Source organism: Amphiura filiformis, chromosome 8, assembly GCF_039555335.1.
Source record: "Amphiura filiformis chromosome 8, Afil_fr2py, whole genome shotgun sequence".
NCBI lineage: Eukaryota > Metazoa > Echinodermata > Ophiuroidea > Amphilepidida > Amphiuridae > Amphiura > Amphiura filiformis.
Window position 1 is genome coordinate 60,811,430 of NC_092635.1, and position 12,012 is coordinate 60,823,441.

The following is a 12,012-nucleotide window of genomic DNA, read 5'->3' on the forward strand; positions in this document are numbered from 1 at the left end:
AGCTGTGGAAACTCACTCATAAACAGTTTTACTGTCAACTTATTTTCTTTTGATGGTGGTGGGCGGTAGATGGTTATAAGTCTGAGTGAGGAGGATCCACTTGATAACAAAGTATCCATGTATTCAAATGACTGGAAACTCTGCGTTTCATTTAGCCTCGCATTGAACCCTTTATGTACTACCAGACAGATTCCACCTCCTCTTTGGTTGTTTGGACGAGGAGCATGGTACACAACAAAATGTGGCAATGTGTTAATAATGTCAGCGAGAGGAATGTCGTCTCGACCATCGCTACGTAGCCAGGATTCTGTCGTCGCCAAGATCTACACATTCTCATCGACAATCAGATCACAAGTAGAGGTAGTTTTCTTGTTGATGGAACGTGCATTCCATGACGCAAGACAAGCTTTTGCCTTTGGTAACTGTTTTTTGGCAACAATTGGAGCAGTAGGTAATTCAACAAGATAGCGTCCACTTGATAAAGACAGTTTCTTTTCAGTAGGTGTAGTTGAATTTTTGGGCGAATCTGAACTTCGATCGGCCGTTGTTTCCTTTTACCACCACGGCAGCCACGCCGTGTCTTTCTGGCAATACCGAGGATAGTCAGCGTATTCCACACGAACGGATCGATCGGGCAATCGAAGGATTTTGAATGTTGTTTATCACACCTTTGATTTAGTTCGATCAGAAGTACAATATAACCAGTCAATGTACAAGTATAAACTTTGGTTCCGAATTTGTATGCCTACTACGCCGAGTCATAACAGAACAGAATATAATGAGTTAAATATACAAAAACACAATACAAATGTCAAATATATTGCAGCGATCGGATGCAGAAATGTACTCACAATATACAGCTGAATGATAAAAGCAATAAAACGTCCAGGAAAAAGTTTAATTTAAGAAAATTCTCCGAGAGCCAAGTGACATGCAGCCTCCTGAAGATGGCGCTATCATACAATGGTAAATTAAATGGTATTACCCTGTAAAGCCGTCCGTCTCATGCATATAACTCCATATCTTACCCATCTACATTACCATTCAAGAAGGGAGTTAATTTTAAAATACTCAACCATCATTTCTAAGTGTATCAATGGTTTCATATATCGTCAGCCTGCTACGATAATTGCTGAAGTCATTTTTTGTAATGAAGTACAAAATGTGGCTCAAGCATGCATCAGTTATGTAATCACCCTAATTATTTCAGATTATTCCCTTTAATTTGTATCATTAAATCATGAATACATGTGTTTAATGCATGCTTGAACCATATTTTACACTTTGTTCTTAAAATTACAAAAAATGAGTTCGGCAGTTAGCGTAGTAGGGTGACATGCAATCTTATACTTCTGATGTGATTTCACGTAACCACACTGAGAGCATGGTCTAGTGAGATCATAAAAGCTGGGAATTATGATTGCAACTTCTAGCGAGCTGAAACTAGTTTGGCCCGTTTTGGGGTTACCCTTGCTCACATTAGCGCTGCATTCATTGTTGTTAATAACTTTGATTACAAATCGGCGTAATGAATCTTCAAAATAAAGAGGGGAAAATGCAAACAAATGTACCTATTCAACAAAAATCATTTGAATATTCATAATTTTATATTCTCGACAGGTCACATCATGGGCCACATCATTTGAATATTCATAATTAGCATATCACACCATTTTGATATCATCAGGATTCTCACCGAGTATGAAAGTAGCATGTAATTTCAAAAATTGTCATGGAAATTTGGGCCTACCTGGCAAATTTAGCACAACCTTATTCTCACAGATGGAATTTTGATTTTGGTTATGGAAATTCCAAAATGTAGTGTCATTGAGATATATAAAGTGAAAATGCAAACTTCATAAAATTGGTTATTCCAGTTGAAATCCATACACCCCCTATGGAAGGCACAACCGTAATCTCCTACACAGGGGGTATATATTTTAAATGGAGTCGCAAATTCCGGAAATTCCATTCGAAATTTACACTCCCTGTTGGGGATATATGGATTTCAACTGTTGTAATAACCCAATGAGTGCAGAAGAGAGGGAGGGACAGAAAAACAAGTGTTTGTGCAAAGAAAAAAAGCTTGACATCAACCGGCGGCAGATTTTTAGTGTGGATTTCACATATTTAACATCTATCTATTGGTTTGAAATTGAGAAGTCATGGAAAATTATGACATTTTTTAAATTGCAAGTTTTTTGTGGGAATTCTGGTGATATGTTTGCATCCTTTATAGGTCATGTCATTTGAATCATGGTGTGGTGGTCTTCCATATGTTTGCATCCATTACAGGTCACTTCATTTGAATCATGGTGCGGTGGTCTTCCAGCCCCAGAGTTCTCAGATAATCCACTAAGATACAAGTTCAAGTAAGCATTCATTTACTACCAACACTTGTTTATCCATTTATACACTTCTTTACTAGAAATTTCAATTGAATGAATACAGCTTTCAACAGCTGTTCACGATCCAACCGCGATCGTATATCAAGTATTTTAAAATACAACATGAATGCACAACCTTGGATACAATAATTAAAATACTAATCAATCATGAGTGAGTTGGATTCACTTCTGCGTTACGCTCTTGCTGGCATTCATCACAAAGTGTATGCAAAATTCGTAACGCTATGTCAGGCTGTGTTCATTCAACTGAAATTTTTAATTATAGTGCATCGGCTTATTGTCAATTATATGTAATTGTTTCATTCATGATATTCATGAACTGCCCTTCAGCAAGGAATTATATAAACCTGCCTGCTATTACCGTAACCACCCGGGTATAAGCCCACCTTCAGGTATAAGCCCACCCCCTATTTTTCAAAACATTCTGGGAACAAGGGTGCACTCGGCTATAAGCCCAGTACTAAATTTTGGCCAAGTTCTTAAATCAAATCAATGATTTTCTCTCACTAAAGAACAAATATCAGCTGATAATTAACATTCCACACTTAGAATTTTAAGAAATTGACAAAGATGATAGAAATTACTGGTACATTGGGCATATACAAATGGGGATGATTTTTCTTATTTCTAAATTCAAGTACTAGCCCCTCCCCTGTTATAAGCCCACCCCCATTTTTGAAGTGAAATCTGCCATCTAGGGGGGTGGGCTTATACCCGAGTGGTTACGGTAACAACAGAATCTAGATTCATTTCTCAATTCCGCATCATAAGGGTCACATTTGGTTATATACCATTGATTTATTACAATTATTCTTTATATATCATGGTATCAAAGTCCTGGTTGTGATATCGTATCAGGTGTAGAAATTGAATTAGGAATTCAAATCCAAAATCCAATTAAAATAGTTATAGTCTGTTAGTTAAAAACTTCAAAAACTGCAAATGCATGCTTCGCAACTGAGCATTTTGAGATCCATTTGTTGTGTGATAAGTGGCATGTAAAGCTGAATATGAGTGTATTGACTATTGAGTGACTTGGTGTGTATGCATATTATTTAGGGTGACTGTGTTTGGAAGTACATGTAAGAGGTGCGCTCAAGAGTGAGTGGGGGTGTGTTTGTGAGGATAAGTGTGGAGATAAGATTAGTTAAGGGGTTTGCTTTCATAATTATGTGCAATATAATTTTTGTGTTTCTTTTATGCTTTTGATGCTTATTTGATTTGGTGTGTGGCGAGTATTATTTGTGGTCACTGTGTTTGGGAGTAAGAGGTGTGCTTAGGTGTCAAGTGGGTGTGTGTGAGTGTGGTGTGATGGGGGTGAGTGTGGAGATAAGCTTTTATAATTATGTGCAATATAATTCTGAATATTATATGTTTTTCTTATGTTTATTTCTTGTAATATGTATTTTAATAACTTTTATGTGTAATAATAGTAAATAATTTTTTGATGTTTTAATATTGTAAAAAGTGACGCAATTTGGCTATTTGCCACGATGTTATTTTCAATAAATATGAAATGAAATGAAATGTCACTCATGCTCAGTGTTTACCTCTGTTTTCAGAGCATTAAACTGATCAATCGATACAAATCGCTGATGCAAAAACGATGTCGATTTTGGGAGTTTGAAGAAATCTTAACTTCTGAGTGATGTTGCTTGACATGTCAATGCATCAATCAATCATATCCTATCAACTGGATCTATTATTTTGCTAATTAATTTACCTTTCTCAATCATCAATTTTCAGAGATAAGCTTATTCAATGCAATGATTATGGACAGCGATGGATGTTCTAACAATTTTATGGCCTTATGAATATTTTAATTGTCATCTGCGATTGCCATGATTAGTATATAAATGCAAAATTTGGGGATTGTCCATCGCTTTCCAAAAGCAGCAGTGCATCGCAATCACTAAGCGATCGAGTATAAATTCAGCTAAAGTTTACTCAACATGCTGTAAATTTCATTTTTGATGGATTGATTAATTGATTGATTGATTGTATTTCAGCTGGAGTCCAGCTGCTGCTCTGGGATCGTTAGTAAGGGATGCCAAATACCTGATGGATGGCGAGGAAGTCTATATCCCACCAGGAATGTTAATGGATGCCAAGAATGTCAAAAATATGAAATTCCTGCCAGGATTTAACCTGGAGGGTTATCCCAATAGGGACTCTACTAGCTACGTATTTTCATATGGTATTCCTACTGCACATACTGTAATTAGGGGAACACTCAGGTATAAGGTAGGTTACCATAAAAATTACAGATGTCATTATGTCTGGATATGTCTTTTAATTGTAAATTGTCCTTATTGTTAAGGGTGGCCAAAAATGTTCAAGCTCTGCTATGCTTGACCTCCTGCCATAAGATCTTGCATTATATAATGTAGAAGTTGTTTAATAATGCAATAAATTGATTGGTTGGTTGATTGATTATCTTAATTGTGTACATCCATATCAAAATGATGCACTTGTCGGCTGCTACATGTGTCTCATTTCACATAATAGCTATGAATAAATACCAGACTCATCTCCGAATTGGAGGTCACTTCAAATCATCCCAAGTCACATGGTTTAGGAATACAGAAAACATTCCTTAACAATGTGACTTGGGGATGATTTGAAGTGACCTCCACTTCAGAGATGAGTCTGGTATTTATTCTTAGCTATTATGTGAAATGAGACACATGTGGCAGCCGACAAGTGCATCGTTTTGATATGGACGTACACAATTGTCATTTTGCCATTCTGTGTGCAAAAGTATTAATGTACCAATTATGTTCACCCCCTGTAACACAGCGTCATCATCCCTATATCTTTGTGTCAAAAATTGCTGTGATAGTACAGCGAATCCTCTCGTTTTTCAATAGCTACGCATGGCGATTTTGTTCGAGATAGGCCGAGCGACTCAGGCTAAGCATCATACGACTATCATATGAGATACCACCAAGTTTCTATTCTACACATTATTACGATTTGCGTACATGCTCTAGTACTCCATGTGGTGTTGCTATTACAAGGAAATTCGATTTGTTTTCAGGTAAAACCCAGGTTTTGTTTTTAATACACTAACTTGAAATTAAATACACTAATTAGCGGCCATTGCTGTTTGATCTGGATATATTTTTACTGCATTTTATGCGTAACAATTTTTAAATCGTAAGTTGAAATTGTGATATATTTAATTTTGAGAATTACAATTATATAAAGGAACACATTTAGCCCATTCACCTATGATCCAGGTGCTTGTATAGAATATATTCAATCACACGTCTATGTCACAATGCATATGTAAACTTTCTTTATCTGTGTCAACAATAGAATATTGATCACCAACGGAGTATGGAGCTGTCAGCTGTATGAAAATTTTTTTTATAATATAGGGTGTTGACACTGTGCTGTATATCCTAAACACGGACACATATGTCATTCTTATTCAATGGGCGCGTCTTGTAAAGAATTCACGTAATTTGATTGGTTTTCTGGTGTATAATATCTCACAATAGTTGATAGTGATATTAGTCAGGGTGCGCGCCGCCACGCAACGGCGGCACGCTTCTTGCTCCTCGATGATCGCGCGATGATGCGTTCGCGTAATTCACGTGCGAGAACTAAGAACGCGATTCGGCGGCTTAGATGTTCGTGATGGTTTCGTTCATTTAAACCAACGGGGCTGCCCTCACAAAAGTAACTTTATTTTTTTCGGGAAAAAAGGCAAATTTACTCGCAAAAATTACATTAAAACTGAATAAGAATGAGAAAAAGATAGGATTTTGTCTTTTGCCTATCAATATCGTGTCATAATGGATGGGTGGCCAATATTTTTATCGTAGTGGATACTGGCTGCGCGGCATCCACTACTCAAAATATTGGCCAGCCCATCCATTATGACACGATATTGATAGGCAAAAGACAAAATCCTATCTTTTATTCTCTAATAATTGGAATCAGCAACCAATAGCTGCATCTATTAGCTCGGATTTAAGACTCAATTCATTGAAATCATTCAAGAAATAAAGACACGATGATCCACAAACTCATGGAAGATGCAAATTCAAAAGTTGCAAAATCAGAGCTAAACTTTAGTACAGGTATTGGCTGCTTGTTTGAATTTGGACATATTGTGTTGAAGGTATACAGGGGCGAACATAATTGGTACCTTTGCCCACTGTAGTATTATTATTATATAGCTATTTACTGTTTATGAAAATCATGTTACACATGTGTCATATACTCTTGACTTAGTGAATAGATCACACAACACCATAGTATTAACCAATCATATAGAGTGCCCTCTACACGTATAGCTCTCTATTAATCCATACTTTTCTTCAAAAAAACCCTAAATATTTTGAGTGCTTGGTTGTTTACTTTGCAGGGTTTCTGCAATGCTGCTACAGGGTTTGTTCAAGCAGGTCTAGTTGATGAGAGGCAGCATCCAATGCTTAATGAGGGTGGACCTGATGTTACATGGGTAAGTAAAAAATTATAAATTAAATAAATTTTGGATTTATATAGTGCCTTTTTTCCAGATCTCATAGGATTCAAAGTGCATCAACTAGGCCAGTTCCAGCCGAACCTGGCGCAAACCTATCTGCACTTAGATTGTAACATGCACCAATTAGATGTGCAGCTCCCTAAATTCCGTTGGGCGAAAGAAGTTTTTTGATAACCAAACAAGTAATCACAGATTCTTAATCACTATGCTGATGTTGTTTTTACACATACAGAATTTTTTTTGTGAGTTAAGGTTTTTGGAAATTGCACAAGTTTATTACACTGCAAAGTTTATGTTGTGAATAAGGTAACGTAAGAGAAAATATTTCCATTTTTTACATTCTCTTTCCATCTCTATGTCCGTTCGCAAAATTCACAAAAAATACAGAACCACAAAGGCATCAAAGTTTTTGATAAGGGACATGCAAAGATGGATAGCCACAGATCCCATACAATATGTGTACACTGACTTTTTTGATTATTTTCATGTTTACCAATTATTTTATAGTATAAAGCTTTTTGGTATTAACTTATGGTCACATTTTTTTTTTTTTTTTTTTTGAGATGGGTTGGGGTTTTTTTTCAAAATTTTCTCAAAAAATCAAGAAAAAGTGCAGATTCTAGCTTCATTGTTTTGTAGCAAGTTTTGCAAACAATTTCCAGAATTTGGCAAATTTGCCATAATTTTGAAGCAGAATATGAGAAAATTAGTCTATTTTGGGGTCTCTTTTTCAACTTCTTCATCCTTCTTTTTGATCTTGTTTAGATACTGGCCAACACTCCTCCACACATTCCTACCCATTCAACCATATCCCTGGGTTCATTGGCAACAGTTAAGAGTTTTATGCAAAGGACAAGCAAGGCTGAAGTGCTAAAAATATCACTATTATGCAAGGAGCTTGTGGCTCATCATTTTGTGTACTGTTTTGGGTTTTGGTAGTTACTGTCTTTCTCCATTATCTATTACAGCATGAACTGATGTGTTCCGTAGTAGGACAAAGCAAGAAGACACCAAGTAGCACACTAGAAAGTATCCTGCTAGAGAGACTAGGCAATGATCAAGACAAGCTAGATGCTATTATAGAGTAAGTATGTGGGAGAGACTAAGCCTAAAGAGACAGCCCCATCTTGGGCTATTCAAGTTGAAATCCATACACCCCCTATGGAAGACATGAACTTAGTTTTCCACACACGGAGTGTAAATTTCAAATGGTGACTCCATTTGAAATCTAATCCCCCCCCCCCCTGCGTGGGAGATTAAGTAAATGAACAAGCAGGCAATCTATGCAATGAAAACAACAGAGCATTTTGTACGGATGAAAGTTGCATCAGGGGTGTAAATCTGCCAGAAATTTCAGGAATGCTGGTAAAGGGGCCATAAAAAATAATTAATAAACTATATGCATATATATTTTACATTTTTGGGGAGGCAATACCCTTAAAACACTTTAATAGCCTACTTCCCGGACAAGCCCCCATAAATGTTCAGTGCAAGTGCTCGATCCTCAGAAAATGAATCTGTTACAGCTCAACTGATCATACTTTTCCTACATTCGACCTTGCATGATTTTTGAGTTGACACAGTCATGAAAATAACTATAGATACTTGACAGACCATTAGTAGCCCAGTTCTGAACCTTTTCATTGATCATTCATAACAATAGGTATCTGATGGATCAGTGAAGATAAGAAGGGATTATAATATATCCGTAACCTTGATATTATAGTACATCTCGAGGAAAAAGTGCAATAGACATGTTTTCATTTTATGTTTCAAATATCCCGGGTATGAAAATTGAGGATTTAACCCAAAATGGAAAATGGAACAATTTATTGGAAATCTGTTTTAACAGATTTTTTTGACATCTTTTTCTGCACTGTATTATACCTAAATTAAGAAATTTGATAAATATTCAAAGAAAATAAAAAAAAACAAAAAAATGTTGATTTTTACACATGTTGGGGCAAAAAAGGAAAAATAAGCAAAAATATCAAAATCTGTTTTAACAGCTTCATTCATCAAGTCATAACAAACGGCCTACATGCTTAATTTCTAATAAAATATTGAAATTGTGAAAAATATAGGTATTTATTGATTTTCATGTTTTTCTTGCAAATATGCTAATAATATGCAAATTATGAAATTGCAAAATAAAGTTTCTACATAGCATACATCTTTCAAGTGTGATGTTCAAAATGACAGACATCAAAAAGAGATTCGATCCCTGGACCAAAACAAGCATATTTAAAGCACAGTACTTTAAATATGCTTTCTAAACAACATTCCAATGTGCGACATTTGGAACGACGATAAAGTACCTTTAAAGTACAAATAAAGCACAATGACCAGAAAAGTACATTTAAAGCATACTGAAAAAAGCACATTTAAAGTACTGTACTTTAATTGTACTTTATACCAAACAAGCATATTTAAAGTACTGTGCTTTAAATATGCTTTCTAAACAACATTCAAATGTGCGACATTTGGAACGACGATAAAGTACCTTTAAAGTACAAATAAAGCACAATGACCAGAAAAGTACATTTAAAGCATACTGAAAAAAGCACATTTAAAGTACTGTACTTTAATTGTACTTTATACCAAACAAGCATATTTAAAGTACTGTGCTTTAAATATGCTTTCTAAACAACATTCCAAAGTGTGACATTTGGAACGACGATAAAGTACCTTTAAAGTACAAATAAAGCACAATGACTAGAAAAGTACATTTAAAGCATACTGAAAAAAAAAAAAGCATTTTTAAAGTACTGTGCTTTAAAGTATGTTCACATGCAAGCATACATTACCAGTAACCATCTCCTGTAATCAAGCCTGTATTTGTAAGTCCATTAAGTCCTTCATTTTATATAAATATGAACAGTTTTATACATCCATTGCAATATGCAACCTTAGCACAAGATGGCCGTTGGTATTTTTCAAATCTAGAAGAATAGTCATGTGACTTGTATATGTAAACATCACATGACCATGATCATGACCACATTAAAGTACATTTATTAAAGTACACTGAAAAGCACATTTTAAGTACTCTTACATTGCTGACAATACAGGGGAAAACCAATCCAGGTAAAGTATACATAAAGTACTGATAAAGTATATTTAAAGTACACACTGATGTTCAAACTTTGGTTAAGTCCAAAATAAGCACAATTAAAGTATACTCACTGACACTGGGAAAAAACTAAGTCCAAATAAAGTATAGTTAAAGCACAAAAAATTTCCCATATTTATCAAAATATTCATAAAGTATAATTAAAGTCATATAAAGCACATTTAAAGTACCTTTAAAGTACACAGTTTTTCCAGGATATGAAAAATAAGCACTTTTAAAGTACACTTTATATGTACTAATTAACAGAAAGTACAGTTAAAGTACCCATAAAGTACAGATAAAGTACATTTCTAATGTGCTTTATTTGGTCCAGGGATGAAATGTAAAGGTGTAGTAACAATTTTGGCATGGACTGTCTGGTTAGGAAAAGTACGGTAAGTTGAGCTGTACTCATTTACATCCTTGGTGGCATGTAATATTATCAAATTATTATTTGAACAAAAGTAGAATATTGAAGATGTTAATACATTTTTCATTATTGTTTTCTGTTTCTCTAATTAGTTTGGATCTCTTATCAGATCAGGTGGCACCAAAGAAAGGATCCCTTCTAGACACATTATCAGCACACTTACAAGCCAGACTTACATATGGTAAGATGAAGGTCAAACGGCCAACATTGTATTAAACAGAAGCTTGGAATATTTGACTCACTCGCCCTGTTTTAACATGAACATCACAATTTCAGTGATTCACCCCATGATGGCTGCATGGCAGGGAGGCTTCTTTGGTATAGACGAATCTATTTTCACGCATTCTTACACCTCAATGGCAGCCATAGTTGGCCCCCCCCCCCTTAGGTCTATTCCACCTAAAATGTGAAATGATGTGGCCTTGGCGGGTATATTAAACTGCATTCCATCACCTGTGTTACACGTAGACAAAAGAATGATGAAAGTTTACAACACAATACAATTCAGCATCGCTTTTTAAGCGGATTTAATCCACCCAATTGGGCAGTAACATCACCAGTTTGATGCAGACGGGACCCAATAATGGCTGACTGAATTCTGACCATCACTTGGCTCGTTGGATTCATCTATAGCCTCAGCCAACACATGCTACACAAGTTTGATCAGAAACAATATATGAAATGTTTAATCTCCCAAGTAACAAGTAACAGTATATGTAAATAATAAAAGCAAATCCTTGGTTTTTAAAGTTTGATAGCCAAATATTACCAATTTCAAAGCCCACAGAAGTGTCAGGAAAACAGTACAAATGTGTACTGGCACAAGTGATGAAAATCACTGCACGTAAGCAAACCAAACAGACACTGTTGTCCATCGAACTTTGCCTGTTTTTGTGCCTACATTTGTGGTTTGGTTTATCATGTTGGCTTATGTGCAGTTGTGCACAGTGATTTTCATCACTTGTTCCAGTGCACTTTTGTATATCCATTGATCTCTGTTGTTTTTGCAGGTTTAACACTTCTGTGGGCCTTGGAATTGGTCATTTTTGGCGATGGAACTTTACCTACTTCTTTGCCTACATTAGTTATTTCTGTCCCCTCTGCATACAGTCTAGTCTGTATTTTACTTTTTCCCCCATATCAAGTTGGTATACCTTACTTCAAAATTACTCAACAAAATTCACATTTTGAGTGCATAATTCAAGTCATTGAATCTTTAAATACAATTTTATTTGCTGTATTTTTATTGTCAGAAAACAATGAGCGAGATCTTGTAATCTTGAGGCATACGATAGGATTTGAAGAAAGCAACGGACGTAAGGGTACAGAAGAGATCAACCTGACAGTGTATGGTAAATCCTATGGAGGGTTGTCATCTATGGCTAAATGTGTAGGCTATCCAGCTGCTATTGCCACCAAAATGATTCTTGAAGGTAAGCAGATGAACCATATTGTTATGATAAGCATAGGGAAAAAAATAATGTGATGGTAGACAGGTCTGTGAATTTAGAGGAATCTGTGAATTCACAGCACCCCCGAACTGATGATAGTGTACAATTCTGAC

General features: G+C 35.6%; 1 protein-coding gene across 5 annotated transcripts in view; it reads left to right on the top strand.

The window, feature by feature from the left end:
- LOC140159316 (alpha-aminoadipic semialdehyde synthase, mitochondrial-like) overlaps positions 1–12,012 on the top strand; it is a 46,317-nt gene that overhangs the window by 29,534 nt on the left and 4,771 nt on the right. For all 5 annotated transcript variants that reach the window (XM_072182743.1, XM_072182747.1, XM_072182746.1 and 2 more), the window contains 6 exons: positions 2,296–2,372; positions 4,418–4,652; positions 6,787–6,882; positions 7,875–7,990; positions 10,541–10,629; positions 11,702–11,881. In XM_072182743.1, coding sequence (XP_072038844.1) covers positions 2,296–2,372; positions 4,418–4,652; positions 6,787–6,882; positions 7,875–7,990; positions 10,541–10,629; positions 11,702–11,881 — 793 coding nt within the window. The remainder of the gene's footprint in view (positions 1–2,295; positions 2,373–4,417; positions 4,653–6,786; positions 6,883–7,874; positions 7,991–10,540; positions 10,630–11,701; positions 11,882–12,012) is intronic.